The sequence below is a fragment of the Globicephala melas genome, chromosome 17 (assembly GCF_963455315.2).
Source record: "Globicephala melas chromosome 17, mGloMel1.2, whole genome shotgun sequence".
Taxonomy (NCBI): domain Eukaryota; kingdom Metazoa; phylum Chordata; class Mammalia; order Artiodactyla; family Delphinidae; genus Globicephala; species Globicephala melas.
The window spans coordinates 32,596,515-32,615,726 of record NC_083330.1 but is presented as its reverse complement, the minus strand read 5'-3'; the positions used below and the strand labels follow the sequence as shown (position 1 = coordinate 32,615,726).

Genomic DNA, 19,212 nt, shown 5'->3' with positions numbered 1-19,212 from the left:
AGAAAAGTTAAGTGAAAAAATAAACCTTTATTGAAGGCACTCCCTCTGCCTAGAATAAAATGGAAGGAAAAGGAAGAGAGAAGCAAGCTGCTGCCTCAATACTACTTAAAAAAAAGAGACAAATCTATTCCATCAGTTATAGAACCATACAGGTAGAAGTGACCTATTCTAGTCCCCTAATCAGCTGGCCCTCTGAATCCTCACTACAACAATCCCTCATCTCCCAAGGCAGTTACCCTGTGACAAGAGAGTGTTTAAGCTCCGTAACTGAATGACTGTGACATTTTTTTATACGATCAGTCAAAACTCCTTCTCTGTTGCTTCCACTCATCGGTCCTAGTGATAAAGTGAGTTCAAAGTCCAATTTTATTTCCACCTGACAGTGCTTCTGAGATTTGAAGTTAGCTATAATCCCCTTACTTCTCACGTACACTTTTCCCTTATACACATCTTTAGTTTCTTCAGCCAATTTCCTTATTACATAGGTTTTAATCCCAGATGCTATCTAGATGCATCTGTGTTTAAATCTCTCTTAAATTTTGATCCTCAAAACTAATCAAAATACCCATATTACCTAACACAAGTTTGTGTGGCCAATACATTAGGGAGGTCAAACAAACCAAAATGTCAGAGTTTGGAGCAGAGAAAGGTTTATTGCAGGGCCAAGCAAGGAGAAGAGGTAGCTCATGCTGAAAAAACCCTAACTACCCAAAGGGTTTCAGCAAAGCATTTTTAAAGGCAAGGTGAGGAAGGGACACACCTTGGGTATGTGGTCAGCTCTTGCACAAATTCTCTGATTGGTTGATGGTGGTCAATCCTTAGGTGCTAGAAGGTCTGGGGATTACGTGCCCATGATCATCAAGTAGTTAATTTCTTCCATTTGTTGGTGGTTTTAGCATCTGAAAAACTCAGGAAATATGCATCAGATACTATTATCTAGGTACTTTAGAGAGGAGCTAAAGCAGTAGATATGTGGAGGGAGGTCTGTCCCAGGAAGGCCTCATAGGGTCCTGGTCAGTTACACCCTTGATGTGGTGTGATAAATGTAGAATCGTCCTTAAATACTTTACTTCGTATTCATAGTTCCTTACTAATTCGTCTTTTGGGGGGCAGTCCTATAACAACATTCAAGTTGGGCTCAGTGTCAACAAAAAACACTGAGAGGTTTTCTTTCTTTCTTTTTTTTAATGTATTGTTACTTAAGTCATGTCTCCTTGTCATGTACTTCACAGGATATTTTCTGGACATCATCAAAGTTTATCTTGTTAGATTTGGGTGATAACTTCAGCTCTTAAGACCTTTTTGAATGTTTTTTCTGTAGCCCAAGGATTTTTAACTTTGTCCTCCAGCTTTGTGTCATCTTCAAATTTAATTAGCTGCTTTTTTGTATCTTCAAGTCATGATTAACTATTAAGCAGTACAGAGCTCAAATCAGAGCTACACAACATGGTCTGAAAACCTCCTTTCAAGTCAATATCAATCCGTTTATTAATTAGGGCTTTTGGAGAATAAGCATTCATTTTGTTTGGAATACTCCTAAAAGAGCTGTTATACAGCCCATATTTCTCCATTTTTTTCCATTAGAATATTACAAAAGTCCTTGCTTGACTGCTTTCCCAGGTGTCCTTGTTACCAAGTCCAAGTTCATACTGCTCACTGTAGGACAGGGCCAGTAAATCAACAGACGAGGTGTTGGGGCAAGGAATAGCAACTTTATTCAGAAAGCCGGTAGACCAAGAAGATGGTGGACTAGTGTCCCAAAGAACCACCTTACCCCAGCTAGAATTCAGACTAAAAGGGGAGAGGGTGTGGTTGCTTGTTGCAAATTTCTTGGACTCCTTTGTTCTTGCAGCAGTCCATGTAGGTCAGATCTTGATGTTCCTGTAAACGTCCAACAAGACAAATGTAATTGTCTGTTCTGTAACTTTTTATCTCTGTATGAATAGAAAAGTGTTATACCCTTAAAGGTCAGAGCCTTGAGAATGGGCTGTCTTGTATATTTCAGGCTATAGGCAACATACTTAACTTGTAGCAAAAGCAATAGAATACGAAGGTTACAGTAAAAGAAACAGATCCAATATGGAGTCAGATTTATTCTTCCTTGTTACATACTCATGACTTACTCCCTTTCCTTTTCTTCCTCATTATCAGAGTGGCTTTCCCTGACAACCCGCCTAGTTCCTCTGTATCCTCATACCTTGATTAATGCTTCTCCATAGTATTTTTCACCATCTTACAAAACATTTTTTATTAATATGTTTATTGACCGTCTTCCCCAATTATAATATAATAAGCTTCACAAAGACTAAAATGTAGTCTGTTTTATTCACTGCCACCTGCTTAGCATATGCCGTATAGAAGCATTCAATAAGTAGTTGTTGAATGAACAAATGAATGAATTCCAGATCTTCTATATATACCCGATAGGTCTGATAATTTAATAGTCAAGGATATTATTAAAGTACCTCAGACTGTTTTATAATATACAAACTGTTTTAACGTTTACTCTTTGACAGTAGTCCTACTGACAAAAAAGGAAATGAAGTCTGTCATTCCTTTATTAAGTATTTGTGGAGCAACAGTGTTGTGCTAGACATCCCAAGTACTTGGGATATGTCGCATGAGGTCTGAAATTGATCACTGGGCTAATATAATTTTTCATTAGTTCTTTCTGGCTCTTTTATCAATTACTCATAAAGTAACCCTTTCATTAAATTTTTAAACCTGGGATTAAGGGTAGTCTCTGCCAATATATAGATTTGCAAAATCAATATTATTTTCCCTTCTTAAAAATCAGAATGACATTTGCTTTTCTCGTATCCTGTAATACCTCTCCATCACCATGGAGGTATTCGCGAGTATTCTAACTAAACCTGAAGTATATGTAAAATGACCTGAGATTTGTCCTTTATAAACTTTTCAACCTCCTTGGACTTTATTTTCTTCATCTCAGTCCAGAAACTATTCTTGATACAGAAAACAGAAGCAAAGTAATAGGTGATGATGATCCCTACTTTCTCTTTTTCATTGATCAGTAGGGTAGCCATGGTCTTTCTTTGAAATAAATAGAATTTAAAATAGTTTGGCTTTGTGTGTTTTTTTTAACTTTTATTAGCTTTAACACATACAAAACTGTGACCTTTCTAATACTATTCTTATAAATTATGATACTCTTTTATATGCATCCTGTGTGTCTCTACTTTTTATTTTATAAATGTCCCTTAAAAGTCAAAGTTTATCAGTGACTCATGAAAAAGTAACAGTTACCTGATCTACCTATCTTCTTGGAAGGGCCTTTAAATGAAGTGCAAAAAATCTTTTAAAATACTTAATGAAATTAAATGGAAACACACCTTGCTACAGTTTTTTGAAGTAAATTTTTATACTGGAATGCTAACCAGAAACATAGTATCTAAAAGAAAAACATATACTACCAATTAAGATCAACCAGGACTTTTCTACTTTAAAAAGAATACATTCAATTTGTTTATCTGCTGGTCAGTATCAATTAGTGCACCTTAAATACAAATGAACCTGTGGTAGGCTTATTTGAAATAAATGTTTATATGTACCATGTTTGATTTCTCAGCTATTCTGTCCATCATGTGTGGAACTTCTAAGAATGCTTAAAGTTATTCCTCATAGCTTCTTACTGATAACTTTATAAATTTACAGACATGGATAGTATTATATAAATGAAAATAGCTATTCTGGTAGGGTAATAAGATTATGGATGATTTTTATGAATAGTGTGTTTTAATTTCCTCTAGTTTTTTAATCTTTTTTTAAATTGAAGTATAGTTGATTTACAATATTATGTTAGTTTCAGGTGTACAGCAAAGTGATTCAGTTTTATATATTTTTCAGATTATTTTCCTTTATAGGTTATTTTGAGATACTAAATATAGTTTCCTGTGCTAATACAGTAAATTCTTGTTGCTTTTATCATCTTTTTTAGCTAAAAAGAACCTTTACCTTTGAAATGCATGTTAAGATCTCGTATAGAATAGAAAAGTTCCTATCCTCTGTCTTCATTGCTGAATGATACCAGGACCCTCAAGAAATCATGGAACTTGTATTCCTCTCATCATATTCTTCACTTTTTTTTCTTCTCTGGAAGATCCAGATTTAATGAATCGTGTCTTTGGTATATGGTGTTTGCAGTAGAGAAGGGGGACAAATATGGTTCCATGTGAAAGCCAAACTAAATTAGCTGATAAAGGGAATTCTGATTAAGTTTTCTAGGTGAGATTTAAGAACATAGATGAAGACCTTAGGTGAAGTGAAAGGAGCACATAAGGAAGCAAGCTCAGAATACATTTTCTCCAGCACTGTATTCAAACCAGTATTTAGCCCAGTAGTTTGCAATTTGTGGGTCAGGTATAAGATGGACCACATCCCAGTTTTTGTTTTTTTTTTTAACATTTCTCACTGTGGCACAGAAGTAAACTTTGCTTCTCATAGTAATGCTTATTATCCTAGCAGATGTGCAGCTGGAGTACTTTTTTTGCTTTTAGAGAATGAGTGGGAGGAATAAGAGTTTGTAGTGGCAAGTAGAAGTAAGTAGGATATTCACTTCCCCAGAGTCTTAATACCACCTCAAAGTGTATTAAAGGCCCAGAAACTATGTACTGTGCTTATTAGTATTGTATGAATAAGAGCAATCTTTAGAGGCTTATTCCCATGTACAAGACATTAATAATACTAACACACAGGGGTCATTTACTATGTGTCAGATACTGTTCTGAGTGCTTCACTTAGAATAACTAGTTTAATATCCTCAGTACAACCCTGTGTTATGTTATTATCCCCAGTTTAAAGATGGGTAATCTGAGGCACAGAGAAATTAGAAAACTTGTCCAAGGTTGCACAGCTAATTAAGGGGTAGAAGTGGAATGTAAATCTAAGTAATCAAGGCTCTAGAACCCATGTTCCAGAACACATATTATATTGCCTTTAGAAATCAATCCAGCTTATCTTCATGTAGTGGCACCATGTTTCCTCTTGGTCTTTTCTAATTATTTTTCTTAGACTTACCCTTTTATTATGATACTGTATGAAAGATTCATATAGGCTACCCCCTCCCTTTTTGGAGTGGGGCCATAATTTTTTTTAATCTCAAATTCATCTAAACACTAAATAACTTATTTCTTCTCTTAAAGCTAGTGAACATTTTAAGAGTTAAATGATTGAACCACAAATGGTGTGCTGGATAGAGCTCATTCCACTCTGTTGACTCCTAAATTGTGCCTTGTGAAGACCTAAGTGATTTAAATTAAATGTCTTCAGAGTTTTCCTATACTCTTTTGTTCACTAAATATTGTTTCTGTTCTTACATTTTTGTCTCCCTTTTAAAAAAAAACATTGGAACGTTTTAGATACTTAGTTATAAGATATTGTGTATTGATAGTATCTGCACAAAATTTACAAGTGAAGTAAAACTGTAAAGGACATATCAAAAGTACAGAATGTTTGTCAGTGATAATGCTTTAGGCACTCCTTGTCACGGACATAAATATGTTTTATATGCTAATTATACTATTGTTAACATATTCTTTTAGTGGTAGGCATAAATCATATAATAATGAGTTATACTATATTGGAATTTTACTTATTTCAAACTTTAAGGATACTATTTTTAGCACATTATAAATAAGAACATATAAACCTGAGTTGTAAACAATACCCAGTGACAATCGTATTAGATGTGACTAGTTTAGCAGTTTTGTGAGGTATAGGTAAATTTTGAAAGCACATGATATAAAGCTACTTGTCACAAAAAGTGAAGTGTATATACTCATTCAGAATAAAAGGCAAAAATACTCCTGTTTAAGTTTTCAAAACTTAGTCTTTTTTAAAATTTGTAATATTATGCTGAACTTCAAGTCAGTTTATATTGCTTTTAGAGTTGTTGGGTTCAGCACTATGGAATCCAATTTGTTAAGAAACTAATAGACTATTATAGAAATAAAATATTAATACATATAGCATTTACTCTGGTCTCATGTCTAAATATAATAAATATAAACAAAAACAATTCTTGAATTTTTTTAAAGAGAAAATTTAAAAATTCAATTACTCTTTTCCCTTCCAGATTGCAGATCTTGGCTTATCAAAATGGCGCATGATGTCCTTCTCACAATCACGAAGTAGTAAATCTGCACCAGAAGGAGGCACAATTATCTATATGCCACCTGAAAACTATGAACCTGGACAAAAATCAAGGGCTACTATCAAGCATGATATATACAGGTACAGCATGTTACTTTTGCTCAGAGTTAACCTTGTCTAAAAAACAAGATTAATCAATCCGAATTTTGAAGCTACATTTTAAAAGTATGATTTTTATGCTTCTCTCATAAGTGTGGTGAAAATAAATTAGAGACAGTGGTTAATGTTTTTCATATTAAAGATGCCTTGCTTTGGGAGTTCCCTGGTGGCCTAGTGGTTAGGATCCCGGTTTTCACTGCCGTGGCCCAGGTTCAGTCCCTGGTCAGGGAACTGAGATCCCACAAGCTGTGTGGTGCAGCCAAAAAAAAAAAATTAAAAATTAAAAATGTGAAAATAAAGATGCCTTACTTTTTTTTTTTAATATTTATTTACTTATTTATTTGGTTGCGGCGGTGGGCTCCTTAGTTGCGGCACGTGGGCTCCTGGGTTGCAGCATGCAGGCTCCTCAGTTGCAGAATGCATGTGGGATCTGGTTCTCTGACCAGGGATCAAACTCGTACCCCCTGCATTGGGAGCATGGAGTCTTAACCACTGCGCCACCAGGGAAGTCCTGATGCCTCGCCTTAAGCTGCTTTTACATCCTTAAAAATTATTAAAGCATATCTTGTTGTCCTATCAATTTATAATATTCAAGGGTTTTTATCATATGTGACCTTGATAGGAAGAGGGAAACAGTGCAGTTAACATTTAACACTACCAAAAGAGACAGTACTTACACCAGAAAAAGAGTCAATAGAATAGGGCTACATGAGACAGCCTTTTTTATTGCTCTTTATTTTGTGTGAATAATAGAATCATGTAATTAAAGGGCATAGCTTATCTAGGTGTTAAAGAATCATCCACAAGTTATCCTTGCCTATAACTTCAAGTTCTTATTACAGTAATTTCCTAATTTTTCAAATTGAATTAATTCCCTTTCAAAACAAAACTGTATATGAATATTCATCATCTTGGTTCTATATAGTGATTCTTTAAGCAGCATTTCACTACATTATTACTTTAAAAAATGGTATCTCACAGTCAGCTTTTAAAATCAGTACCATTTTAGTTTATTATGAATAGTTTATAAAGTACTATATGTATATTTCTATCTTAAAGAGCTATGCAGTTATCACATGGGAAGTCTTATCTAGAAAACAGCCTTTTGAAGGTAAGTGTACTTTGACTTCCTTATTCTAGGTGACATCATATTGGTAAGTCATACTCAGAACTATCTGAATAAAGATCACTTATTTTAAATCTGCCTAACAGTCATTTTGTGGAAAACACACTAGAAAAACAACAATTTGTCATTGTGAATCCACTGTATGATGGAAAGTACTGGATTAAGGATCAGAAAAATGTGTAGATTCTTCTTGTTCTGATAGTAATTAACTCTATTATAAGCCACTAAATCTCTTAAGTCCTAATTTTTTTTATCTGCAAAATAAGAATTTTGAATTCTTATTTCTAAGATTCATTCCAGCTATAAAATCGTTTGTATGAAAATTTCAGTAGTGCTTCTTCTAAAGACCAGCAAATACTGAAGAATACTTTTAAAATTTTCTGATAATATTGTCTCTTTCTTTATTTTGAGGTTCATTTAGGTCAGTTTGCTGTGTAACAACCTCAGAATCTCAGTAGTTTACAAACTAAATATTTATTTTTCATTCACGTTGGGTTATTAGTTGCTATGGCCCTTCTTGGCTCTGCTAGGTTCTGCTGAGCTCTGCTGAGCTCTGTTTTACTCTGCTCTCTTCATACTCCATTGGCCAAATCAAATCACATGGCCAAGCCCAGAATTAAAGAGGTGAAGATATAAACTCCTCCCACGAGAGGCAGCAAGTCTGGCAATAGCTGGGATCTAAACATTCCTTTGACAGAAAGGGAAGTAATGAATTATTCCTAAGATTTTAAGATTCCCTCATGTTCATTTGGTTGGCTTTAGAATGTATTTAATATATTAAATCATAATATATTTCTAATGAATGAAATATATTTGTTTTGACAGAAGTCACCAATCCTTTGCAGATTATGTATAGTGTGTCACAAGGACATCGACCTGACACTAATGAAGAAAGTTTGCCATTTGATATACCTCATTGAGCACTTATGATCTCTCTAATAGAAAGTGGATGGGCACAAAATCCAGATGAAAGACCGTCTTTCTTAAGTTAGTGTACAGTTTTAATCTGGGCCTTTTGAATTACAAAAATAACAAATACGCTGTAAATAAAATATTCCTTGAACAACTACGAAAGTTAGCTGACAAGCTCAAAGTTTTTTTTTTTCTAATTCAAAGTTGTTTTTATTTTATGAGATGAGATTGAAGTGGTAAGGAGAGGCTGTTGACTATTATCATAAAAAGGTTAGAAATTTATTCCAAGTACAATGGAAAGCCATTAAAGTGAGTTTTTCAGGGAAATAACATGATTAAATTTAAGTTTAGGAGATATCACTCACTGCTATGTATAAAATTGATTGGAGAAGGGCAAGAGTAGAATTTCCAGACCAATCCTGGAGATCGAAAAATCAGATAGAATTAAGATTTATTTCAGAAGTAGAATGAATCATCACCTAAATGTAAACATAGAAGAAAATCTTCATGATCTTGGGTTAAGCAAAGAGCTCTTATATATGACATCAGAAACAAGACCTATTAAAAAAATTCTTTGATAATTGAACTTCAAAAAAATTGAAAAATTTTACACTTCAGAAGATGCTATAGAAAATGAAAAGACAAGCTGTAGACTGGGAATCTTCTTTCCAACTAAAAAAAGAAAACCAAATATATTTTCCATTCAAAACTTATGTCTAGTGCTCATCAGCATTGTATTTTAAAAAAATCAAAAGTTGCTATAATAATGGATTAACATCTTATCTCTTATCTCCCAGAACCATGTAATAGGGTGTGTGTGTGTGTGTGTGTGTGTGTGTGTGTGTGTGTGTGTGTATGTGTATATATATGTACATATATGTGTGTATGTATTGGCTTGGCCAAAAAGTTTGTTTGGCTTCTTCTATAAGATCTTACAAAAACCTGTACGAACTTTTTGGCCATCCCAATACATATCTCCTTTGTCCCCAATGCCACTTCCAAACTATAATTTCTTCTCCATTCCCCAAAGACTCTAGCTCTTCTGAAGATCATGCCATTAGGCAGTACTTCTCTACAAACTTCCTGGTTTTTCCCTATTGTTCATTGCAGAACAATGGCTTTTGGCTTACTTACTTCTACATCCTGCATTGATTAGTGCTGCTGAATATTTGAGAGGAGTGCTCTGCGGATCTCTGGAGTTCTCTGTGTACTTCTCCTCTTTGGTGCTCTGTCCTATAAACTCTATCTGCCTCCGTCTACCCTAACTCCCAGCCCTGTCTCTTCAACTCTGAGCTTCCTCTCGGCCCCGCCTTACTTCTCTACCCTGTAGTATAGCTGGAAACTCTCCCAAGGCAGTTAGCTTGGGTAGTCAGGCTGTCATAAGGCTGACTTCAGTTGTTTCCTATCACTTAGAGATCACTGTCCTTTGTTGCCTGATATCTAGTGTCTTGAAAACCACTGTTTCATGCATTTTGTCTGGCTAATGGTTGCTTAAGGCAGGAGGGTGAATTGGTCCTTGTTTCTTCATCTTGGCCAGAAATGGAATTCATTGGTTTCTTTTTAAATTAATGGCTAAAACTAGGCACTAAACTCTACTTAGCAATTCTGTTATGTTTCTCAAATACATCTACTATTCCATTCTCATATATCACCTGTTCTTAAGTTGTGGTGCAGGGACCTCTGGAGGTGGGGTTGGTTCCTGAGACTTTTCTAAGTGGTTCACAAAATCAAAACTTTTCAAAATAATAAATATTAAGGTATTATTTTCCCTTTTTACTCTCATCCTCTGGAAAAATCTTTCCAGAGACTAAATTAAGTATGATGATATTACTCCAACGGTTAATGGAATGTGTTTTCATATACTCTGATGTGTTAAAATTTTCTGTTTTAATCTAATGTAGTAAATATCAATAGATATGACCAATATATACAAAAGCTCTTAATAATTTTGAAGAGTTCTGAGACCCAAAAGTTTGCGAATTACAGACTTAGATGATCATCTTGTACTACTGTAGGAGATGCGTAAGTCCCATACTTCATGTTTCCAAAGTGAAGATGAAATTCCATTTCAATCCCTAAGAAGGAAAGCATGGGAGGAACATTTCTAGTCCTATCTGCCCCTCAGCACTCCTCCTCCTCATTTGTTAGTTTTAGAGAAAAAGCAAGCGTACTTATCTAGTCCCTTCTCAGTTTTCTCCTCCTTTTAGAAGTAAGCTTGTCTAAAGGATGCACACATTTTATGCTTCCCCATATGGAAGCAGGTGAGGCCTGTAGCTGAGTGAGTAAAACTGTCAACTGAAGGGACAAAGTGTTACTAAGCCCATATGCTACAGATCTAAAAAGGGACAGATTCCAATTAGCTTTATCAGTAATAAAGGTGATGTTTTGATCATCATCTCTCATTATTGTGTGGCTTTTCTTAATAGATTCTGAACTTAGGAAGACAAGACAGGGGTAATGCATATTGTACCTTATCTTCCCTTCTTAAACCTCCTACACCCTATGTTCTGTATTTCTTTTGAGCATTGAGAAAGTAGAAACCATGAGAGAGAACTCCCTTGTAGTTCCACTACCAGATCTATAAACTTAGTTGTACTTGACCTGTCTTTCCTGCTTTATCTCTTTTACAGTGGGAAAAAAGTGTTCTTATACAATTGTAAACAGTATTACTTGTGCTCTGGATGCCATTCCCTTACTCTCTCCAGCATTCTGTTCTTTATATTCTCTCTCTGCTCTTGCATTGCCAATCTCTGCCTGTCTACTGGATCGTTCATCTGTCATACAGATCTATGCTATTATTATATCCTGTCTTTATATAGGAAAAAAATTCTTGACCCCATATCATCCTTCAGCTACCACCTCATTTTTCTACTCCCATTTAGATCTAAACACCTTGTAGGAATTGTCCATACTTATTGTCTCTACTTCTTTACCTCTAATTCAATTTTAACAAACTTCCATCAGTCTTCTGTTTTCATATCTCCACTAAAGCTGCATTTGTTCAAGTTACCAAGGATGGCAATTTTGGAAAATACTGCTTATCTTACTTGGCCTCTCAGCAGATTAGATATGGCTGACTCTTCCCTCCTTGAAACGTTCCCTCTGATACCTTCCAAGACACAAGAGACCATACTCCCTATTATCCTCTCTTCCTCTACCTCTTTTTTTCTTCCTCTGCTCAATTTCTAACTGTTGGAATGCCTCAGAGCTCTAATATGGGTCCTTTACTGTTTGCCATCTGTACTTTCCCCCTAGATGATCCAGACCAGATCATGGCTTTTATACCATGTATATGTTAGTGATGCTCAGTTTTATATCTAGAGCCCTGGCCTCTCCATTAAGCAACAGGTCCATATATTATTGTAGTAATAGTGGTAATTATGATTGTTTCTACTCATTGGCTATTATGAATCATGCTGCTATGACTGTTCATGTGCAAGTCTGTGTGTGAACATACATGTTTTCATTTCTCTCAGGTAACTACCTGAGTGGAATTGCTTGGTTGTATGGTTGTATGGGGACTAGTGCCTGTGTTCTGGTGGATGAGGCTGGATCTTGTCTTTCTGGTGGGCAGGTCCACGTCTGGTGGTGTGTTTTGGGGTGTCTGTGGACTCATTATTATTTGAGGCAGCCTCTGTGGTAATGGGTGGGGTTGTGTTCGTGTCTTGCTAGTTGTTTGGCATAGAATGTCCAGCACTGTAGCTTGGTAGTCATTGAGTGAAGCTGGGTGCTGGTGTTCAGACGGAGATCTCTGGGAGATTTTTGCCATGTGATATTATGTGGAGCTGGGAGGTCTCTTGTGGGCCAGTGTCCTGAAGTTGGCTCTCCCACCTCAGAGGCACAGCACTGACTCCTGGCTGCAGCACCAAGAGCCTTTCATCCACACGGCTCACAAGAAAAGGGAGAAAAATTAGAAAGAAAGAATTAGTAGCAGTACAAAGAAAGGAGGGAGGGAGGGAGGAAGGAAGGAAGAAAGGAAGAAAAAAGAAAGAAGATAAAAATGAAATAAAATAAGATAAAATATAATAAAGTTATTAAAATAAAAAAAATTATTAAGAGAGGAAAAAACGGACGCATAGAACCCTAGGAGAAATGGTGGAAGCAAAGCTATACAGACAAAATCTCACACAGAAGCATACACATACACACTCACAAAAAGAGGAAAAGTGGAAAAAATCATAAATCATGCTCTCAAAGTCCACCTCCTGAATTTGGGATGATTGGTTGTCTAAAGGAGGGAAGGAAGGAAACAAAGAATGAAGATAAAGTAAAATAAAATAAAGTTATTAAAATAAAAAGTAATTATTAAGAATAAAATTTAAAAAAAAAACAGACGGATAGAACCCTAGGACAAATGGTGGAAGCAAAGCTATACAGGCAAAATCTCACAGAGAAGCATACACATACACACTCACAAAAAGAGGTAAAGGGGAAAAATGATAAATCTTGCTCTCAAAGTCCACCTCCTCAATTTGGAATGATTCGTTTTCTATTCATGTATTCCACAGATGCAGGTACATCAAGTTGATTGTGGGGCTTTAGTCCGCTGCTTCTGAGGCTGCTGGGAGAGATATCCCTTTCTCTTCTTTGTTCTCACAGCTCCCAGGGGCTCAGGTTTGGATTTGGCCCCGCCTCTACATGTAGGTCGCCGGAGGGCATCTGTTCTTCGCTCAGACAGGACGGGGTTAAAGGAGGAGCTGATTCGGGGGCTCTGGCTCTCTCAGGCCGGGGGGAGGGAGAGGCACTGAGGGCAGGGCGAGCCTGTGGCGCCACAGGCCGACGTGACGTTGCACCAGCCTGAGGCGCGCCGTGCGTTCTCCCGGGAAGTTGTCCCTGGATCCCGGGAACCTGGCAGTGGCGGGCTGCACAGGCGCCCCGGAAGAGGGGTGTGGATAGTGACCTGTGCTCACACACAGGCTTCTTGGTGGCGGCAGCAACAGCCTTAGCGTCTCATGCCCGTCTCTGGGTTCTGCGCTTTCATCCGCGGTTCGCGCCCGTCTCTGGAGCTCCTTTAAGCAGCGCTCTTAATCCCCGCACCAGGAAACAAAGAGGGAAGAAAAAAATCTCTTGCCTCTTCGGCAGCTCCAGACTTTTCCCCAGACTCCCTCCAGGCCAGCCGTGGCGCACTAAATCCTTGCAGGCTGTGTTCACGCAGCCAAACCCAGTCCTCTCCCTGCGCTCCGACCAAAGCCCGAGCCTCAGCTCCCAGCCCCACCCACCCCGGTGGGGGAGAAGACAAACCTCTCGGGCTGGTTAGTGCCAGTCGGCACCGATCTGTGCGGGAATCTCTCCACTTTGCCCCGCGCACCCCTGTTGCTGTGCTCTCCTCCGTGGCTCCGAAGGTTTCCCCCTCCACCACCCTCAGTCTCTGCCCTCGAAGGGGCTTCCTAGTGTGTGGAAACCTTTCCTCCTTCACAGCTCCCTCCCACTGGTGCAGGTCCCGTTCCTATCCTTTTGTCTCTGTTTATTCTTTTTTCTTGTGCCCTACCCAGGTACGTGGGGGGTTTCTTGCCTTTTGGGAGGTCTGAGGTCTTCTGCCAGCGTTCAGTAGGTGTTCTGTAGGAGTTGTTCCACGTGTAGATGTATTTCTGGTGTATCTGTGGGGAGGAAGGTGATCTCCCCATCTTACCATTCCACCATATTCCCGGAAGCCCTTTGGCAACTTTTAAAAGTGAAAAAGACAACTGCGGTTGAACACAAAAGGAAAAAATGGGACTTCCCTGTTGGCGCAGTGTTTGAGAGTCCTCCTGCCGATGCAGGGGACACGGGTTCGTGCCCTGGTCTGGGTAGATCCCACATGCCATGGAGTGGCTGGTCCTGTGAGGCATGGCCACTGAGCCTGCGCATTCGGTGCCTGTGCTCCACAATGGGAGAGGTCACAACAGTGAGAGGCCCACGTACTGCAAAAAAAAAAAAAACAAAACAAAAAACACTAGAATGGATGAATAGCAGAATAACTGAGGCAGAAGAATGGATAAGTGACCTGGAAGATAAAGTAGTGGAAATAACTACTACAGAGCAGAATAAAGAAAAAACAATGAAAATAACTTAGGACAGTCTCAGAGACCTCTGGGACAACATTAAATTCACTAACATTCGAATTATAGGGGTTCCAGAAGTAGAAGAGAAAAAGAAAGGGACTGAGAAAGTATTTGAAGAGATTATAGTTGAAACCTTCCCTAATGTGGGAAAGGAAATAGTTAATCAACTCTAGGAAGCACAGAGAGTCTCATACAGGATAAATCCAAGGAGAAATACGCCAAGACACGTATTAAACTGCCAAAAATTAAATATAAAGAAAAATTATTGAAAGCAGCAAGGGAAAAGCAAAAATAACATACAAGGGGATCCCAATAAGGTTAACAGCTGATCTTTCAGCAGAAACTTTGCAAGCCAGAAGGGACTGGCAGGACATATTTAAAGTGATGAAGGAGAAAAACCTGCAACCAAGATAACTCTACCCTGCAAGGATCTCATTCAGGTTTGATGGAGAAATGAAAACATTTACAGACAAGCAAAAGCTGAGAGAGTTCAGCACTACCAAACCAGCTTTACAGCAAATGCTACAGGAACTTCTCTAGACAAGAAACACAGAGAAGGAAAACACCTATAATACCCAACGCAAAACAAGTAAATGGGAATAGGAACATACATATCGATAACTACCTTAAATGTAAACGGATTAAATCCTCCAACCAAAAGACACAGACTAGATGAATGGATACAAAAATAAGACCCATATATATGCTGTCTACAAGAGACCCGCTTCAGACCTAGAGACTCACACAGACTGAAAGTGAACGGATGAAAAAAGATATTCCATGCAAATGGAAATCCAAAAAAAGCTGGAGTAGCAATTGTCATATCAGACAAAATAGACTTTAAAATAAAGACTATTAGAAGAGACAAAGAAGGACACTACATAATGATCAAGGGATCGATCCAAGAAGAAGATATAACAATTGTAAATATTTATGCACCCAACATAGGAGCACCTCAATACATAAGGCAAATACTAACAGCCATAAAAGGGGAAATCGACAGTAACACATTGATAGTAGGGGACTTCAACACCCCAGTTTCACTAATGGACAGATCATCCAAAATGAAAATAAATAAGGAAACACAAGCTTTAAATGATACATTAAACAAGATGGACTGAATTGATACTTATAGGACATTCCATCCAAAACAACAGAATACACATTTTTCTCAAGTGCTCATGGAACATTCTCCAGGATAGATCATATCTTGGGTCACAAATCAAGCCTAGGTAAATTTAAGGAAATTGAAATTGTGTCAAGTATCTTTTCCGACCACAACGCTACGAGAATAGATATCAATTACAGGAAAAGATCTGTAAAAAATACAAGCACATGGAGGCTAAACAATACACTAATTAATAACGAAGTGATCACTGAAGAAATCAAAGAGGAAATCAAAAAATACCGGAAACAAATGACAATGGAGACACTGTGATCTAAAACCTATGGGATGCAGCAAAAGCAGTTTAAAGAGGGAGAGGGAAGTTTATAGCAATACAATCCTACCTTAAGAAACAGGAAACATCTCGAATAAACAACCTAACCTTGCACCTAATGCAATTAGAGAAAGAAGGACAAAAAATACCCCAAAGTTAGCAGAAGGACAGAAATCATAAAGATCAGATCAGAAATAAATGATAAAGAAATGAAATGATAGCAAAGATCAATAAAACTAAAAGCTGGTCCTTTGAGACGATAAACAAAATTGATAAACCATTAGCTAGACTCATCAAGAAAAAAAGGGAGAAGACTCAAATCAATAGAATTAGAAATGAAAAAGGAGAAGTAACAACTGACACTGCAGCAATACAAAAGATCATGAGAGATTCCTACAAGCAACTCTATGCCAATAAAATGGACAACCTGGAAGACATGGACAAATTCTTAGAAATGCACAACCTGCCAAGAGTGAATCAGGAAGAAATAGAAAATATGAACAGACCAATCACAAGCACTGAAATTGAAACTGTGATTAACAATCTTCCAACAAACCAAAGCCCAGGACCAGATGGCTTCACAGGCGAATTCTATCAAACATTTAGAGAAGAGCTAACACCTATCCTTCTCAAACTCTTCCAAAATATAGCAGAGGGAGGAACACTCCCAAATTCATTCTACGAGGCCACCATCACCTTGATTCCAATACCAGACAAGGATGTCACAAAGAAAGAAAACTACAGGCCAATATCACTGATGATCTTAGATGCACAAATCCTCAACAAAATACTAGCAAACACAATCCGACAGCACATTCAAAGGATCATACACCATGATCAAGTGGGGTTTATTCCAGGAATGCAAGGATTCTTCAATATACACAAATCTATCAATGTGATAAACCATAATAACAAATTGAAGGAGATAAACCATACGATCATTTCAATACATGCAGAGAAAGCTTTTGACAAAATTCAACACCCATTTATGATAAAAACCCTGCAGAAAGTAGGCATAGAGGGAACTTGCCTCAACATAATAAAGGCCATATATGACAAACCCACAGCCAACATCATCCTCAATGGTGAAAAATTGAAACCGTTTCCACTAAGATAAGGAACAAGACAAGGTTGCGCACTGTCACCACGCTTCCTCAATATAGTTTTGGAAGTTTTAGCCACAGCAATCAGAGAAGAAAAGGAAATAAAAGGAATCCAAATCGGAAAAGAAGAAGTAAAGCTGTCACTGTTTGCAGAGGACATGATACTATACATAGAGAATCCTAAAGATGCTACCAGAAAACTACTAGAACTAATCAATGAATTTGGTAAAGTTGCAGGATACAAAATTAATGCACAGAAATCTCTTGCATTCCTATACACTAATGATGAAAAATCTGAAAGTGAAATCAAGAAAACACTCCCATTTACCATTGCAACAAAAAGAATAAAATATCTAGGAATAAACCTACCTAAAGAGACAAAAGACCTGTATGCAGAAAATTATAAGACACTGATGAAAGAAATTAGAGATGATACAAATAGATGGAGAGATATACCATGTTCTTGGATTGGAAAAATCAACATTGTGAAAATGATTCTACTACCCAAAGCAATCTACTGATTCAATGCAATCCCTATCAAACTACCACTGGCATTTTTCACAGAACTAGAACAAAACATTTCACAATTTGTATGGAAACACAAAAGACCCCGAATACCCAAAGCAATCTTGAGAATGAAACACGGAGCTGGAGGAATCAGGCTCCCTGACTTCAGACTATACTACACAGCTACAGTAATCAAGACAGTATGGTACTGGCACAAAAACAGAAAGATAGATGAATGGAACAGGATAGAAAGCCCAGAGATAAACCCACGCACATATGGTCACCTTATCTTTGATAAAGGAGGCAGGAATGTACAGTGGAGAAAGGACAGCCTCTTCAGTAAGTGGTGCTGGGAAAACTGGACAGGTACATATAAAAGTATGAGATTAGATCACTCCCTAACACCATACACAAAAATAAGCTCAAAATGGATTAAAGACCTACGTGTAAGCCCAGAAACTATGAAACTCTTAGAGGAAAACATAGGCAGAACACTCTATGACATAAATCACAGCAAGATCCTTTTTGACCCACCTCCTAGAGAAATGGAAATAAAAACAAAAATAAACAAATGGGACCTAATGAAACTTCAAAGCTTTTGCACAGCAAAGGAAACCATAAACAAGACCAAAAGACAACCCTCAGAATGCGAGAAAATATTTGCAAATGAAGCAACTGACAAAGGATTAATTTCCAAAATTTACAAGCAGCTCATGCAGCTCAATAACAAAAAAAAAAACAAGCCAATCCAAAAATGGGCAGAAGATCTAAATAGACATTTCTCCAAAGAAAATATACAGACTGCCAACAAACACATGAAAGAATGCTCAACATCATTAATCATTAGAGAAATGCAAATCAAAACTACAATGAGATATCATCTCACACCAGTCAGAATGGCCATCATCAAAAATCTAGAAACAATAAATGCTGGAGAGGGTGTGGAGAAAAGGGAACACTCTTGCACTGCTGGTGGGAATGTGAATTGGTTCAGCCACTATGGAGAACAGTATGGAGGTTCCTTAAAAAACTACAAATAGAACTACCATATGACCCAGCAATCCCACTACTGGGCATATGCCCTGAGAAAACCAAAATTCAAAAAGAGTCATGTACCAAAATGTTCATTGCAGGCCTATTTTCAATAGGCCGAAGATGGAAACAACCTAAGTGCCCATCATCGGATGAATGGATAAAGAAGATGTGGCACATATATACAATGGAATATTACTCAGCCATAAAAAGAAACGAAATTGAGCTATTTGTAATGAGGTGGATAGACCTAGAGCCTGTCATACAGAGTGAAGTAAGTCAGAAAGAGAAAGACAAATACCGTATGCTAACACATATATATGGAATTTAAGAAAAAGAAATGTCATGAAGAACCTAGGGGTAAGACAGGAATAAAGACACAGACCTACTGGTGAACGGACTTGAGGATATGGGGAGGGGGAAGGGTGATCTGTGACAAAGCGGGAGAGAGGCATAGACATATATACACTAACAAATGTAAGGTAGATAGCTAGTGGGAAGCAGCCGCATAGCACAGGGATATCAGCTCGGTGCTTTGTGACCGCCTAGAGGGGTGGGATAGGGAGGGTGGGAGAGAGGGAGACGCAAGCGGGAAGAGATATGGGAACATATGTGTGTGTGCAACTGATTCACTTTGTTATAAAGCGGAAACTAACACACCTTTGTAAAGCAATTATACCCCAATAAAGATGTTACCAAAAAAAAAAAAAAAAAGAAAATATATAGGTGAAGTGTAAAAGGGTTGGAATAGATATACCATAACAGTAAAAACAAAACAAAAC

General features: G+C 37.5%; 1 protein-coding gene across 9 annotated transcripts in view; it reads left to right on the top strand.

Moving 5' to 3' along the window:
- The window catches only part of LOC138842386 (receptor-interacting serine/threonine-protein kinase 2-like), a 35,539-nt gene that overhangs the window by 10,073 nt on the left and 6,254 nt on the right, over positions 1 to 19,212 (top strand). For 2 of the 9 annotated variants that reach the window (XM_070043961.1, XM_070043962.1), the window contains exons 5-7: positions 6,095 to 6,252; positions 7,330 to 7,381; positions 8,222 to 8,462. In XM_070043961.1, coding sequence (XP_069900062.1) covers positions 6,095 to 6,252; positions 7,330 to 7,381; positions 8,222 to 8,326 — 315 coding nt within the window. In that variant the 3' untranslated portion in view covers positions 8,327 to 8,462. Of the gene's footprint in view, positions 1 to 6,094; positions 8,463 to 12,816; positions 19,150 to 19,212 lie in introns of those variants that run through there. The other 7 variants (XM_070043965.1, XM_070043964.1, XR_011376819.1 and 4 more) reach the window with 5 other exon arrangements.